General features: G+C 38.5%; 1 protein-coding gene across 5 annotated transcripts in view; it reads right to left on the bottom strand.

Annotated features, from left to right (window-relative positions):
- Positions 1 to 559: 559 nt before the first annotated feature.
- The window catches only part of LOC123314236, a 154,856-nt gene continuing 137,602 nt past the window's right edge, over positions 560 to 17,813 (bottom strand). For all 5 annotated transcript variants that reach the window (XM_044899387.1, XM_044899384.1, XM_044899386.1 and 2 more), the window contains 7 exons: positions 9,032 to 9,271; positions 6,611 to 7,477; positions 6,151 to 6,456; positions 5,791 to 5,992; positions 3,795 to 4,192; positions 3,493 to 3,550; positions 560 to 2,180 (listed from right to left, as the gene is read on the bottom strand). In XM_044899387.1, coding sequence (XP_044755322.1) covers positions 1,288 to 2,180; positions 3,493 to 3,550; positions 3,795 to 4,192; positions 5,791 to 5,992; positions 6,151 to 6,456; positions 6,611 to 7,477; positions 9,032 to 9,271 — 2,964 coding nt within the window. In that variant the 3' untranslated portion in view covers positions 560 to 1,287. The remainder of the gene's footprint in view (positions 2,181 to 3,492; positions 3,551 to 3,794; positions 4,193 to 5,790; positions 5,993 to 6,150; positions 6,457 to 6,610; positions 7,478 to 9,031; positions 9,272 to 17,813) is intronic.

A 17,813-nucleotide genomic window follows, 5' to 3' on the forward strand; every position in this document is an offset into this window, starting at 1 on the left:
TCTGTCGAAAATTTATTAATAGTATAAAATTCGTTTGAGCTTTTTGTGCAAGAAATTTTTCTTTTTCAACGCTTTAAGGCTGACGCCATACTACATCTAGTGAGTACGAGTGTAGATTCTGTGGGGAGGAGGAGGAAACTCCTATTCACCTGGTTACGGAATGCTTTGCCATTGCAAGCCAAAGAAAAGAGTGCTTTCGACGAGAAAGTTGTAGGAGTGGGGAATTATCCTCGTTGAAGCCGTCCCAGATATTGGATTTCATCAGATCTCTGGATCTGGAAGGCGAGCTGTAAAGGGCGCGATGAAAACAGCTCTGTTAGGGGGCACAATAGACCTTAAGGTCGCAGTGAACTGTAACCCCTTCTCACTATACTATACTATACTACTACATCTAGCATAGGAACGATATTTTGTTTGTGGCCTGTTGGCCGCAAACAAATCGTTTTTAATCGTCATGAAATTTCGTGAATTGTATCGCCGTTTTTTTCTTTTTCTTCAGGCGCCATCTTATTGGATTAAAAATTTTTATTCAGACAATGGTGGAAAATAAATATCAAAATTATTAATTGAAAATATATTTACATTGTTCACTAGTACAACAACACATACAATTTGTACTTAAAACTATAAAAAAAAACAATAACAGGCAAGATACAAACAGCCTAGCATAACAGTAGACTTTTTACACCTCACAAGCAGAATAAATTGATAATTATTTACAAATTCTCTAATTCATCTGATATTCCAAGCAAAGTGTGTTCAATTTTGGCACAGTATCCTCTCAATACTGCTAATAAATCACTAAATAAAAATAATCTAAATTTTAAGCATATCATATAATCAATTCAATAAGTAGGTCAAGGCAATAATAATAATAATAATAATTACTATATTATTTACAATACTAAACCCTATATGTGTATCACAAATTCAAATTGCTTCAATTGGAATATTTAAAGAAAAATCACATACATTCAAAGAAGCAGAATCAATATTACAGCAAGTCTCGAATTTGCTACCCCATTCTTACAATCCATCGACGAAACAGCCAGCACTTTCGAGACTTCCCGATAACATAAATGCGCAATCGAAGTAAAAACTGCCAAAACATTTGTGTCGTCTTTCTAGAAGAACCTTCAAAGCTATTCAACTATTAAAAATTTGAGTGTTATAAACACCATAATAAATAGGCATGCACAATATATTGCACATCAATTAAATAGATCAGTCTATAAGTTAATGTTTGATGTTTTACATTAAGGCACTGAGATAAAGATGAACTGAATTTCAGACGTGAGATTCAAGTGGTACCTTGAACACCGTCGACTCTGGAAAACTCTGGGGACGGTTCCCTATCAGATGCTGTCGTAGGGCCACCACCATGTTTTCCGGTCCAATTAGGTTGATTTCAAATAATAGCCTTTCGCGTCTCGTCGAACTCAAATCGGGCGAACTCGTCCTCACATTTTTCTCCTTGTCCTCCTTGTTAGGGTTCACCTCCTCTTGATATTTATCCAATAGGGTCACCTTATCCGGATCCTTAGTGCCTCCAACTGTATGTCTTCTTTTGATCGAACGATCTGGCATGCCGTTCTTCCTTTTGAGTTCTTTAGATCTTTTGGTTAATAACTCCCGTTTTTTGCTAATATTGCTTTCCGTCTTTTCCGTTTTTGTTAAACTATCTGAACGTTTCAATTTGTCCCCGGTTTTATTTAGGCTTTCCGACCTTTTCACTTTGTTATTCATCGGCGACACAGTCCTTTCGGGTTTATTGAGCGATTCGGATCTTTTCAATTTCGAATTGGCGCTGGTGCCGTTCAGGATGTTCGTGTTGTTCGAAATGAACGTTAGTTTATGCGCCGGTAGGTGTCTCTCGTTGTCAGGTACGTTTTCTTTCAGAACCGATGAATCTTCATCCTTCTCCGGTTCCTCCTTCGCTTCTTTCGTCTTAGCTTCTTCCTTCTTCAGTCTGAGATTTAGGTTATACTGATATTTATGCAGACTTGGATTTTTGTACAGGTCGCAAGGACGATTCTCTTTATCGGATGCGTAGGTTTCCCGCGTCTTCTCAGGCGACTCGTCCGCGTATGGCAAACCTTCGCCTGTTAATATACTCGGCTGGGCGTAGTCTTCCAACTTTTTGTCGTACAGCTTAGTCATAGCAGATACGAGGTCTGTGTCTGAAAAAATTAATTCGATTGGTAATGGCTACTGCACGCAGTCGGTTTATTGAAGTGTTGTCAATGTAAAATGATTCAAGGGATAAATGTTTAGTGTTGGATTATTAAGCCGTTATTCATTCAAATCAGCAGATCACTCCAAACTGCGGATAAAACTAGATCAAGACACACACCGATAAAGCCGACGATTTTTTTAAAATCAATTTTTTTAATCGAATTATAGAGCACAAAACTGTGAGTTTTTTCTTCATGACATGCGTCACGTTTTAAAATGAAATGCACGAGGCCTACTCTGACGTGACGTGGGACCAATTCATAATGCGCATGATTCAAAAATCTATCATGGTGTTTTGTGATAGATTTTTCAATCATGCGCATTATGAATTGGTCCCACGTCACGTCAGGGGAATCTGTTGGCTACGTTCATTCTGTGGAAATGAACGATTTTGTTAAGTTTACTTTTCTGTTAATGATTCGACTGAATTAGTGAAATTCCATTTCTTGAATGAATTCAGCTTGTTGGGCAATCTATGAAGCAATTTCATGAAATGTTTGGAAAGACGATTTTGTGGCAAAAACTGTATACTTGCGACAATATCATGGTTAGTAAATCCTTGCGAAGTAATTCATCAACGCGTTTTTGGAAACATAAATTCATAAATTACGAAAAATACAGGGTGAGTCTTCAACTTGGTCTCCAATTTTGATAGTGAATAAATTGACTGTATTTTGCCATTTCTTTTAATTCGTTCGAGAAGGTAACGGTTGGTTCATACAGCAAAACAAATAATATATTTGCTGTATAATCCAACCTGCAGTAAACATTTTTGACAAATCTTTGAGTAATATGTTCAAGTATGATTACATACTATGGTTTAAAAATCGGAGATCCACCCTGTATTATCATCCCTTGGTAACGATTCTAGGAAATTATGAAATCATGATTGGAGTTGAAGGAGTACAAATACCGATGTTGAATACTTTCGCATGAATTTCTATCAGTGTGTGTGATGATCTAACCCATGCGACGAAGCCGGGTTTTTCAGCATTCTACCTCTAAACTAGAGCCTGTTGTGGAAAAGCTGTCGCATACGGGGTGGCCGTTGCGGGGCCAACTGTGGTCTAACTGGCCTCCAACCTTTCGGACAAGGGGAAGACGCTGACATACCTATTTTATCATTACTCACATGAAATGTTTCAAAGGAATTATACAGAAATCATCATATCAATATTAATATACAACTTTTCATTGATTCGCAATGAATATATATTGTATAGTAATATTGAAAGAATGGTTATAAGGGTCGCTTACCATCATCTGTACCACATTTATTCATCGAGTCCAGGGAAGTCGTCCTGTGGAATTCCCCCTATAAAAAATGCATTATTTTAATTCATTAGGAATTGATAATTTATCAATTAAGGGTCAGAAGCTGTTCAATTTGATTTCGCTGTAATTTTTATGTTGAATCATATGAACGTGAGATTGTTCTGAAAATTCCAAGTTGTTTTTTAAGGTATTTACTATACCTATTCGATACTTTTCCAATTATTGCCGTTTTTCGAAAAAAAATACAGCTAGGAACAAAGAATACACAACGATAAATCACCCACCTGATTCTCGTACTTCACCTTCTTCAGAGAAGCGGCGATGTTGGATTCTGCGCCGTCGGTATTGAGGTTTTCGATCGAGCTGTTTCTCCTCCCCGTCGCCCTCTCCCTTCCGCTACCCTCCCTGGACGGGACGGACTGCGCATTCCTACCCTTGCCGTCCGCCGTTTGTACCGTACCGTAACGCACCTCCTGCGCACTCTCACTATTCTTATCACTGACGAACTGTTTACTGTATTGGTACAGGTGCGAATTGTTGTCCAGCGAATTCAAACTGTTGCGGTTGTCGAACGTGTACGGTGTCCTTGACGCGAACACGCTGGACACGCTGTGGGTCTTCTGGATGGGAAACTGAGACACGCCGGACGTGGCGGTGGTGAGTGACGTGGAATTCCTTGTACCTGGAAGAAGAAAAAATTGGTGAGTAAAATATTGCAGTTTGTTGGGCGTTGTTGGTCGGATCCACCAGACAAAAGCGGTCACACAAACGATTTCTGAGAGCTCAACTTCTCCTCCATCTTCATAAGGAAAGAGATGATGTAAGAGGAATAATTCTTGAGCAAACCAAGTTTGACACTTATTGGTTTCGTCCTCTTCTAGGCAAAGCCTGCAGAGTATTTCATTGACGAGTTGATTTTGTGTAAGTGAGCTCTGAGCCTGCATTTTCAGATTGATGCTAGCCATTGGCTGGTGGGCACCTATATGGCCTTGTACTAGTGGCGCACTCTAGGAGTCCATCTATACTTCATTCAACTTTATTTTAGCAGTCGGTTGGCCATGGAAATTTGACACATTTTACTCTGTATAGTACGAAAATGTGAAGCTTGTCAAAACATTTTTGGGTTTTAAATCAACGCTATGTTGCCCGTTCTACGTGAAAGTTTCTGTTATTACGTATTTTATCACAATGTGGAATCTCTTCGGAAAATATGTGACGAACATAATTGAAGTTTATACAAACTGATTGAAGGCATACCAAATCCAGTTATTTGCATGGAAAATTCAAGAGATCAGTATAATATCATAATATGCACTAGCTTGAGGAGAGTTAATGTTCGTTATCTTCTTTGGCTTACATCATTTGTAGATTTCAAAAATATTAACCCGAAGATGAAATGCATATGATGCAGTGGTTGGGAATGGATATCTCCCGAAGGAATTAACAGATAATCACAAGAACGTTAAATTCTTCAACAAAAATCATCTTGCATCAATATAAGTAAAAGGAGTTGAAGGAAGTTTCAAGTTAAGATGCAACTTCACCGTTGAACAAAAATTCCACTTGAATAAACAAGTAACAGGGCAACTTGCGCGTATTTGTGGCTATTCATCTTAATACATTGATGTAATTATAATAATTAGGTATTTATTAGTACCTTAAGACATTTACATTGTATAGGACAAGTCAAATGAAAAATAGAAAAATCCATTTTAGGGAACTTATTCTCCGATGACATTTATAGAAAATCCTGTAGTAAACTTTTCGCATTAATTCACTCAAACATAAAATTCCCAAATGCCCCCACTTTTTTGGGTCTCCCAATAGAAGGAAATTCTTTGTTATACTCTTCATTCACAATCTTTCTGTGGAAATATTCAGCTGAAATATAAGTCTTTTAGATTAAGATGAAACATTATATAAATTCTCTTACATTGAATATGTTCGCCATCGTCTGACGCATTGTGGATTTTAGAATATCAGGGTATGACTATTTGAATGAGCGGACTTGAATTCTAAATAGCACTTCCTGAAACCCTGTCTCTTTTTTCAATCACTTTGGGCATTTTCTTAATAAAAATTCATATTAGTTGTGGCAACGGCGTTATGACATTAACGACATTTCACGAGTGCCAACCTAACTTCGTTCTAGTTACAAAAACTTGAGAAAATTATTTCATGGCCAACCGACTGCTAAAATAAATTTGAATGAAGTATAGCTGTTGTTTCGTTGCCTAACTAAGGAATTTCAGCGGAATTTTTGTAAGCGATCAAACTCACCTCTATCTACTGTTATCTCCAAGCATCTGGGTCTTGTCAGCATAGCTTGTGTTTCATTCTTGAACTTCTCTATCCTTTTTTGGAATTCCTCCTGATCTGTGGCATAATTGAACCAAGGCACCCTTTCTGCTTGTTTGGTATGCGTTTCGATATCTCCTACCGTGGTAGGTATATTTGTAGTCTTATTACTTCCTGTTGTACTCTGCAAAAATGAAAATATTACTGTTTTACCAACAGAAATTATTCGTCTTTCAACAGAATTAAAGTTATTTAATATTTAAATATTTAATATTGTACAAGTTAATCTGTATATTTTTGAGTCGCGATAAGCTCAGATTAAAGAATGAAGAATTCACTTACATCTTTGAGATCATTAGGTGAATATGGTGGTAAGCTGTTGGGACCGCTAGGTGACGGTAGTTCTTCCTTGCTTTCAGGCAACGAATTTGGTCCTTTGGTTTTTCGTTTTACCTTCCTCTGCGCTGCCGATATTATCGAGGAAAAAAGAGCGCCGTTTTTCTCTTTATGGACCGGCATCGCCTCCAGTTTGGAGATACTCTCCAACAGCGTCTGCTGATTACCCGGTTCGGTTTCTTCGTAAACCTCCTGAATCGAGGCCATGTCTAGATCGCACTCGTCTTCACTGTCCGAAAAGAACCAGCTTGCCTGGAAAGAATATCATTTTCACTAAACGTACAGGGTTTGATGAGGGATTAAAAGCCACGTTCCTGCAATGGGCTGTATATCTGCTTCATTTCTGAAGGATTTGGAACAATTATCAGTTTTGATATGAGAGATGAAAGAGAAAACATTGACTTACGTGGTTCAAAAGCGTGACAAGGATCTTGCACTGGTGCGAGTTGTTGCTAACCATCTCGGCCATGGTTTCCTCCTCCGGTCTGACAATATTCGGTCCAAAAACGATAGCCACGTTCTTGGCGTCCATCTTGTTCACCTCGGAGTTCGCCATCACCCTGTTCAAGTGAAACACCAGGTGCTTCAACGTGTGGTAGTTGTGCGGCGGCAGATTCTTGATCAGCCGTTTCAGTTCCTGCATCCTCTGCTTCGGATTCTCTATCTTATCGGCCCTTATGAAGCTCAGATAGAAGGAGTTGGTGACCAGGGAGTCCGGTAACTTCCTGAAGAAACTCTTCAGCAGGCTGCTGACCACGTGGACGTCGCTCCACCTCACGTCGTCCGTGGGCACGTCCTCGTAGTTCCTGTTGACCTCTTCGGACAGCGCGGTGATGGAGGCGTTGTTGCCGGGCACCCTGTATATCCCGACGGTTTGCAGACCTCTCTCGTCCACTATATCGGTGCATACCTCGACGAACTTCGGCACGTACTGGTTCCTCGACGACGGTATGCATTGCTCCAGGGGAACGCCGAAGGTGGAACCCTCTGGTGCGGTCGGAGAGCTCGGGGAGCTGGCCCCCTGGATCTTCCTAAACTGTTTCGCGACGCGACCCCTCCACGTCTTCGATTTGGGACTGGTGTTCGGATCGCCGGGATGCTGGGACGGTTTTCTGGTCTTGCTGACCGGCGATTGACCTGTCGGCGACCTGTTTCTGCCCGATACCGTTTTAGCTTTTATCGGGAGGGGTGAGAGCCTACTGCCTTGCACCTGTATAGAGGTTAGAGCCGGTATCGACTGAGGCACTGCTTGCTGTTTGTTCGCGCTTAAATCCTAGAAAGAAAAAAGAACATAATGAACGAGAAGTCTATGGAATTTTGACATATGACGTTATTTGTTTGAGGTTAGTGTTTAGCTTGAGACTGTAGTAACAGGTGGTCCGTCTGTTCCGATATTCCTGAACAGTACTGTCAGTAATTCAGAGACTATTGGCCCAGTCGTTCGAGTTCTATTGTTATTCGATTGCTGGCCAGTAAAACCAGCAATATCGGAACAGGCCCGGTGTATAAAACTGATTGTATTTCCTTAAGATTTTCTAGGCTTTCTAGGCACTTTCTCGGGAAGTGTTCGGTAGGGGATCATGATGATATAAATCATCCCAAAGAGCACCGATAATGAGTAGCATTCTATACTAGGATGTGATATTTCAATACCTAGTGATCTCAAAGCTCTTATTTATCCCTTTAAAATTTGTTTTTGCATAACGGTCTTTTCTTTCGTGAAAAAAATGTGTATATGATTATGGGATGTTTATTTTTCCACATCAAAATACTTCCTTCAATTGTAAATTTTTTTTAGAGCTTTTTATCGGTTTTACGAGTATATATGTTCATCTGAACCTAGGAAATTTTGTTTACTCCTAAAGTCATTTCAATAATGAAACGAAATACGAAGAATACACTGAATTGTATCAAGATTACTTGATTAATAATTGATAGATGATAAGATATTGATTCATATTCATAGCGATTAGGCGGAATAGTAAGTTTAACTGGAATTGTGCGCCAATTGAACTTTAATATTCCTTGAATAGAAAATTTTCTCGAATATTCTCAATGAAATAACTGCGCGAAAACAATAGCTATTGGGGAATCTTACCATACGTCTTATTACGCGGATTTTCTTTTTGTGCGCGATCGTTTTCACGACATAAAACCACAATCTTTTTTTCACCATTTAAATGACGCACTCGCAAGTTTAACTACGGAAGAAAACCGAAAAAGTCTAACAACTACTTTCTGCGCACAGATTGGACGGATACTGACACCTAGGACCGGGAGCATCTTTCACGAAAACTAGCAACCGGTCTTCGAAATCTATCCGTCGATAATGGCGTTTTATCAAAGATTCGATGCTTACCCAATAGATAAGGTTCGTAATTGGGACCGCAAAGTCAATAAACAAATTGCACACCTTCGCAACTCTGATGATTTTCGATAGGGCCATTTAAAATTGTATGCACTCGTAGTTTACGTTCGTTGATGGGAGAACAAACGATGACTCCTTTTCGACGTTTCGCAGATATCCCTATCTACGGAAGACGTTTTTCGCAGAAATGTACTAGGAAACTGAATGGGCTTTATCACCGAGACTGAATGAGGATAAATATTGTCCCCTTTAATTGTCACTCCATTCAGTAGTATCGAGAAATCTACTATTAAGTCTGCAGAACTCCTTCAGCGTTCACGATTATGAATGAAGTAGATCGAGAAGATCTACTTGTTTCCGTTTGCTACAACGGCATGGGATGATAGGGAGAAACCGTCTCGGGCGGGTGTCAATCTTTTTTTCAATATTGGTCACTGAGATTCGAGGATTTTCACTCACCAATTTGGTTTCCACCTCGGTAGCAGTTGCACCTTGTTCGTTGAGCACTTTCACCCAGTCGGCTAGCTCTTCGCTGTTCTCTGCCTGCAGTAGCAGTTCAGATCTGCATGGGTTCACCGAAGACACCCTGAGCACGTGCTTCCTCTTCGTGTAGTCTTCCGCGACACGCACCAGGCTAGTCCTGATGTCTACGCCGTTCGAGAACGACTGTTCTAGCAGATCTGAAGTTCCTATAGGGCTCTGCAAAAAAAAATGTTAACATGAGAAATTTTCAACACATGTATGCTTAAAATTTTCACTAGATATTATCATAACTCCTTATGTTTTTGTTATTGAAAATCGCGCCCGGCGCCAGATATGATGTCATTACCATATAGTTATGATATTGGTTGTTGACAGAAGACATAGCAAAAAAAATTTGAGGAAAATTGATTGAGACAAAAATGGGCTCATTTATCAGCACGATTTGACACAATTTCTCCTGTGAATGAAGATTATTTCATAGTAACATCACTTTTTTGATGGAACTGGATATTTCAATGAAAATTATCAAAATGCTAAATTTCCTTAACGACATTCTTGGGGTGAAATTTGATTTCTATCGATATCTTCTGGAATAATTGAGTGATTTACGGTTCTATTACGTCGTTGTACTGAAGATGACGAATTCTATAGTATTTCACCGAAGAGAAACCATTCATTAAGATTGCAACAAAGTAAATACTCCAGATTGAACACAGTATATTTCTTCGTGAGGCAATAAACTGTTTGGTCAATGTGTTTGTTCATCACTCAACTTTGGAATTTATTCTTGTGATATCGGGTAAGCTGCCCCCTCTGAACTCACGTACATTTCTACGATTGGTCGTTAAATTTTAATACTTATCGAGGGCGTTATCTTCGAATCTTCCAGGAAGATTTCAGGTTCGACCGGAACAATAGATAGCTCTATCTGATATTGACAATTTTTTGAATGAGTTGACATTTTTCATCCAAAATTATTATCCAGCTGAAACTCAGACCAGAAAGACAATCGCATGTTCTTCTGCTGAAATAGGTATCAAAAAAGCTCATGAGCAATCTCATTGACTGATAGCACCTAAACGTCTGGGAAAATTGTCTCGTGTTTGAAATTTGCCCTTCCCTTTTTATCCTAGAATCCAGTCACAAAAAATCACCTATATAGGAGTTTTATGGATATGCGAAATCTCAAAGTGCTACCTATTTTGGCGATAGACCTTCTTCAGTCAGTTTCTACTGGGCCACAATGTCTTTAGAACCAACAAACGTTCAGCGCGTATCTGGAGTTCTTGAAAATTGTTGGGAAAACTCATACAGTTGAAAAAATTTCGAACTCTTGCAAATTCTTCATGAAAAAATTTTGTTGCTAACTGTGGACGCAAGTCGTTTTCTGCGGGAAGTCCTTGATGTTTTTGGGATTTTAAGCATTCATCCATTATACAAACTTTCGAGGAAGTTTTCAGCTCAAGATCCGATCCATAACCCGACGATGAAGCGATAGTTACCTTTCTTGACGTTAACCAAGGCAACATTGACATATTGACTTTTAGTGCAAGGCTATCGTGTTATTGCGGACTCGGCGATCGATCACGATACAAATCGAATGGATGTGCCTTGTTACACGTCGTAGAACAAATGGCGTACTGATAACAGGCCGCGGATCGTACGGCCAGTCTCTTTCAGGGTGAAATCCAGCCAGATTATCATCAGAAGAGACGATCTGTGTTACACTTTATCGGACGCAACGGAGCGCGCGGTGTATACCGTATAAGGTGTTTCGTCGTTTTTGAATGCGAAAAACCATAAAAACTCGAAGTTACTCAATTCAGGGCCGCGAGCGTTGCGATCCGATGAATTTATACATTGTGATGTTGGTACGTGTGTCGTGGACGTTGATATGCTTTCTAAATTCGACGTTTTTCAACATATTATATTGTATTGTATGAGAAAAACCTGAAATTGTTCATTGTTATGGATAAAACTGCGTTGCCTAATCCTTACAGAGTTGTCTCATATTATATCTCTCAACAGCCGGATTTTATTTGATTGAAATATGTTTTCCAAAGGATTTCACTTCCCCTAGCGTCCAAGGTACTCCTTGAACTGGAAATGTGTCTGTTGTTGTATCATTTCAAAGGTGTTTTCACATTATAACAGTTCTTCAATATTATTGGGAAATACAGTGTCTTTATGAATGATTTTAACATCGCAGTTGGCATTAAATTATTCTGCGCTGCTCAAAAACTTAGGGGTTTTGAACACAATATCATGACAAACACATCTTTTTCAACCTTTCACCAGAAAAAACTTCTTTCAAGTACTCAAAAGAGGAAAAAAATACGGAGATTTAAAAAAGTGCTTTATTTCCATTTCACCATTTGGCAGCATTGGCCACAGATAACGTAGATAATAAAGGACAACAGATTGGTTATATTGATAAGATAAACAAAGATGGCTTTTTGAAAATCACCAGCTGTGTTTTGGTAAACAATACAACTCCATTCTTGGACAGTTGTAAGTGCCCAAAGTAGTTCCATCTCATGCAGGATTCATTCCTCTCTGTCTTAGGGACAGAAGAGAAGAAGAGAACTCTTTCCAATTTGTGAAGGACATATTTAATTCATGAAATTGAACAGTTTCTGCAGCGAATTTGAAAAATTTGCAAGAATTACACAAAATTGACGACCACTACCTGTTATTACAATCGATTCATTGAGACCCTGTATTTATTCAAATACGCAAAAACGTGCAGTCACATCAAAAGTGACTCAAAGTAAATTCCGCGTCATTTGAAATCGTTAGATCTTTTTAATCGTCATCCAGTTGTCTTCACCTCTGAAGCTCAATAAGAGATTATGGATTTCTCAGTTCCTTTATGGGGCTAATGATGAAAATCCACCAGTTTTTGCGTGGCGATTCGAAAAGAAGCACCTAGAAAACCACTGGTACATGCGGTTAATTACCGTGCCGCTAAAATATTCGCATAGCACCATCTCTGCGAAGAACCAGAACTTCAAGTTCGTCACAGGGACCAGATCGGCTGCATATGAATTATTATATAGATGGATAGACGAACCACACAATAACGGATCGCAAATGCAGCTGCAGATCAGAGTGAACGATCGGATAAAAGTTGCAGAGAGCCCATTTCAGATAGCATCATTCGTTAATTGCACTATTTGCTATTATCGAATACAGATCTCTCGACCAAGAGAAATCCAATGATGAAAGTGCGCAACGAGTGAATCATTTAATTGAGATGGGTTGTAAGCAAATTCCTGTACAATGTTTTCGACCCGGTGTTGTACTGTCGGTTGAGAAACACATTAACAATTCGAACCGAGGCTGACGGTATTCAGTACATAGGCAATTAAATTTTCTATATCCATCAAGCGCGGTCTAATGATATTGCACATTCTTCGGTTGACTTCGATTTCTGGTTTCGTCAGGAAGGTTTTTCGGTGTGTTCGTTAGCAGAAAAGGATATGAATGCTCTAGGGAAAAATAATTCAATTTTTTGTGATCGATATTGAGATTATTTCAAACGTGTGCTGTGATTTGTATTTTCTATTTCTGTCGGAATTTGCTTATGATTCAAGGTTTTTGAATGGCCAAAAGGCTCATCAGAAGCTCACATGGTATAACCTGCATTCAAAAAAATATTCGGTGTCCAAATTTAATTCTTAACTTCTGCTGTACCATGTTCCTGGTAAAGTGTCAATCAAGTTAGCGTTTTTGATTGTTGTTTCATCAAAATTTTCAGCAAATTATGAAGATGGTTTTTAACGTCGTGCAAGAAGCAAGTTTTATTGGATATTTAATCTGAAATGTGATTGAATACACTGTTCAACAAATATCTTGATGATACCTTTCCAGCATCGTAACCCCTTATTTAAAAATGGATAAAATCTCAATGCCATTCAATTTAAAGAACTCGGGAATCGCTGGTCCTGAATTAAATACACATATACCAATTTCCAGCGAGAGATTCCTGCCACTTGAAAGATTCCAGATAGGATCGTGGAAGATTTAATTCCGAATTGTGCATAACAAAAGCATCTTCTCGTGCCAGGCTCTCTGCACCGTGGATATTATCTTCAATTTTCTCGATAAACCATTCGAGATCGCATCTTGATTTATTCATTGAATTATATCATCGGACGCTCGCTTTCTTCAACGATTATTTCGAGCATGATTCAATCTGATTGTTCTGAATCTTCACGGTCTTCGATGATGGGAAAAAATCATCCCATTTGAAATTGTAGGCACAAATTAGAGAATGACAAGAAATGAGTAATTTTCAGTTCAAGCCATCAAGTGTCATGAGAACCATATTTTGTGTGTGAGTAATATGAAAACATACGCCTCCCTCTCCACATGGTACGTACAGCAATACTGAAAATTTGATTCGAATGCAAAAAGTTCCACTTCGATTTTTAAGCAGTGTAGAAGAACTGATGATACAGATCTTGTCAGGTCTACATCACTACTTGTGATTGTATTGTAGTATTGTCGATTTTTATAAATTTTCGGAATCTATAATGAACGATTGTCACTCAAAAGTAAACGTCATTAAAAACCTTCAGTTTTTTGTACATTCTTTGGTTTATCGAAGTCTCATAAACACTAATGACTAAAGTCAGTAACTTTTCCTCAAAAGCTCGAACAGTAAATGTGACAGTGACAGTAGTTTTCAAACGTAGAGTGTCATCTGTCAAAATTTGACAGCTTCCCGACGTTGTCAAATTTCTCCAAAAAGACATACTGCACCTATTTCGCTAGTTTCGGCGCATATACACTTACCCAGGACCCTGTAGATCCCCACCTCCTCAATTTCCTCGGGAAGAATCCCGTTGCGGAGAAATGAAGCTGCAACGGTATACAGGAAACGGTTCCGGACTTGTTCCTGTGACTGTCGTTTAGCACGTGCTGCGATTCGAACATTTCGAACGTGGAATTTACTTATTATAAATCACAAGAGACATCGGTATGACTAGCACGCGTCCTCTTCGTCGATGCCTATCGCTTATAGACTCGGTACCTCGTCCATTCTGGATCTATATCAAGTCAGATTCGTCATCCAGAGTCGAGAACGAGTTGCATCCTAAACAGGGGCTGTTGACAAAATCGTTTGGTTCAAGCGTTGAAATTCGCGACGCGTTATTTACAAGGTGTCATCGATCAAGAATTTCAATTTATGGTAATCGGGCTGAGTGGTTTTCGGTGTTTTTCTTCAGGAATTTTATGTGGAACTTATGATAATCTGGCATCCAGGAACAACAAACTTAAATTCGTATCGTAGTATTTGAGTAATGCGATGAAAAATTAACATTCAAATTAATTTTGATAATACGCTGCCATTTCTTATTGGCGTTTCTTATTTCCTCATATCTAAGGCCCATACACAATGAACGTAAGTCAGCATAACTTCAACGTAAAAGGCAAAGTTGAAGTATTGGTTCACACTAAGCTGAACTAAGGAAGTTTCACATTCGCCAAAATTTTCTTGATATGGATACAATTTTCAATTGGATTATATTTCTTTTACATCGAGTTTGGAGAAAACCTTGAAGTCGATATATACCAATTGCGTAAGCACTGAGTGGGAGAGGTAACAGGGGAAAATCAGCTGACTTAAGGGGTTGGGAAATCAGAAGTGAAAAAAATCTTCAGAAAATCTAGATTTTCGATGTTTGCCAAACACAAATGTAAACAAATCTACGTCAATCGTTAGATACAACTGACAAACATTAAGTTTAAGTATGAGCTTACCTCGTTATGAATGGGCCCTGATATAAAACGAATTTTTTCCATTTTCCTGTTCAAATTTGATTATGAAAAAACTAAATGCTTCTATCTAGAATCGAACCCTTGGCCTATAGTCAACATATTTCAAAGAATGCGTTCAAACTAGGATTAATCGATCATAATCACAGACAGGACGTACTGAGCATTCCCTAATCAGCTGTAAAGTGAATATGGCAGAAAATATGACGTCTTCTGTGTTCCACTAATCTACCACCATGATGAGGTGTCATAATTTTCATTATTTATTCAGGACAGGCGTTTGCCGTACTTATATGGATGCGTACAATCCGTTTCTCTTCAATAGCGTATCGTTAATGTGCAACGAGCAAAATTTTTATCGTGCAAAACGAAGTTGGCGATCCTCTTAGTAACAAAAACAATTTTCCATCGTCTTTATCTCGACACCGGGATATTAGCACCATCTGCTACGTGAGTAAGGCGGCGGAGTGAGGTTAGAAATCTCATCTAACAACACCCTTACCGCCTTACACGTTGATGCAGTCTATCTCGACTGAATTAATAGGTCTGCCCGGTACACCCACGAGGCATATCTTCCGCAGACTAAGATTTCAATTAATTTCGCACCAGAAATTCCCGTTCTACCTGTTATAATTTGCCTTCGGCTCCGCTACCAAGTTTATATTTAGATTTAAGCCCCCCGTCAAGGCGACTACTAAGGCCTGTCTGACACTGTTAATTAGGCGCACGACGGGGTTAAGGGGGCTGAGCAGAAGCGTGCGAATATTTGATTCGAAAAATCATTAACAAAGATAGATTGGAACTGTTTGGAATAATAACCATATTGAAGTGAAAATAACAGAAAGGTAAATGTTTTTTCAAGCTCTTTTCGACTATTAAAAATAATAAACTAGAATGACTGATAATAAATTCTAGTTTCAGCAAACTAACTAAAAGAAAAAATTATTTCAAGTTCGGCTACTTCTTATAGTCAAGTAGCTGACTTCGACAATAATTGACGCAACGGAAAAAGAAAACAAATCGCTCAGTATTATTGATAGATTTTCTGGTGAAACTTGATAGTATACTTAAGTTACGTGAGATTTGGTGTTTTAATTGCTGACCGATGTTTTTTCTGGAAGGTTTTCGAGAAAATGCAATAAGTACGCGTTTATGTTCAAGAATAGAAAAGAATTGTAAATAAGATTCGATGAATGGACATATTGATAGTGGAAATTCATCAATCCATTTATAAGCAAAGTGTTTAGTTTTTTTTCATCAATTATATAAAAATATCCATTACAGAATTCCCATCTATTCAAGAACAATTGATTATTGTTGTTGAACAAAAAATCAACATTTATTTAAAAAAAAAATGGAAAGAATTTTTTGCTATTATGTGCAATAAAATACAGGGTGTTCCTGGAGCTACAAACGTAGAGGGGAGATTGCTTAAGAAATTAAAAAATAAAGTCCCATTAATATGTGATCGCGAACTTTTTGTTTTCGATATAGAGGGTGTTGAAGTTTGAATGTTTGGATTGCTATCAAAACAAATTTTGAAAACACATTCATTATGAGAAATATCGAGTTTAATTTGATGCGTCAAAACCAATGATAAGTTTATTCATTACAGCTTACTAATTGAATTTTTATGATTTTTCTAAGGATTTCATGAGAATCGATCAAAAATTTTTTTCTCGAAATCGCTGGTAGATACGACAAAACTACAAGAGACAATAAAGTTTAGTATACCAACAAAGCTTTTCTTAACATTTCTTCAAATTAACAGTGGCTCACAACAAGAAAGTTCTGGAGAAAAGAAAACAGGGGCCACTGTTCCAAAAAAAATATCACCCTGTAGAATTGCTATCGAAATTGGCATGTCACATGATGTGAACTATCAATTATAATATTTATGCCAAATTTCAGTGGAATATCTCGTGAAGTGTAGATACTATAAGAGAAAAACTTCGTTGACTTATTTTTAAAGAGCATATTTTTCGATTATTTACGAACACCATCAAATTTTTTCAGATAAACATAACAATATAGGTCGCTCTATTCCCGATGGACAAATACTATCGTTAAATCCGATGACACCTGTGCAAATAACCGCTTATCGCACCTCCAAAAAAAAAATTAAAACTCACTTCGTCGTAACATCACATAGAAAAACCACCAAAACGCGAACTCGCGTAAACCAGCGATGTGGCCCGAAAAATTCTACCGTCGCGCGCGCCCTTTCGAAGCGCAATTCAAGTCGCGTCCGTGTATGTGCACCGCACGATAACGAATAGGGTACCACCGGATCGGTACGGGCACGGTGGCGGTGGTACCAGCATGTCCGAACGCCGAACACGCGTCGATCGCCGTTAAAACAATGGGTTGGGAAGGTAGGATGAGCAAAAGTGAGCGCAGATGGCGGTTATCGATGTGTTATCAGCTATAGAAAAAGTGCAGGACATGCATGCGGAATGCTCGCAAAAGTCAGAGTGTGCTCGAGTTAATCCTGCAGGAGGTATTTCGGTTAATCAGTTCCTCAATCGAACAAGGATACCTCCCCTGTAATTTTTTTCATTTATCGAACTGTGGGTAGTTCCAAACAATTTCTTTTTTAATTTTCCTATACGGATGATTGTTCGGAGCCATATCAGGAAGAAATATCAATCAACAAAAATCGCACATGTTGAAAGCTCGAAAATGGGTTATTAATCGTAAAATATTAACTACGTATTGTTGGAGATGAGGAAGACTCTGAGCGTCAATGATGAAATATTTCAATTACCACAGGCATCCCATTTTTAAGAGGAAATGATGCATTGTTTCAGTCGGATTCATCAAGCATACGTCTCGCGTTAAAGAGAAAGTTTTCTTGTCGTACATCATGTGTGAAATTGTTTTTCCTACAAAGTAAAACGATTCCTAGTTTCTGAGGAAGGCAGATTTTGGGATATGCGGTTTGTAGCAAGGACGAGAATAATACTTTGAAATT

The sequence above is a fragment of the Coccinella septempunctata genome, chromosome 5 (assembly GCF_907165205.1).
Source record: "Coccinella septempunctata chromosome 5, icCocSept1.1, whole genome shotgun sequence".
In the NCBI taxonomy this organism is placed as follows: Eukaryota; Metazoa; Arthropoda; class Insecta; order Coleoptera; family Coccinellidae; genus Coccinella; species Coccinella septempunctata.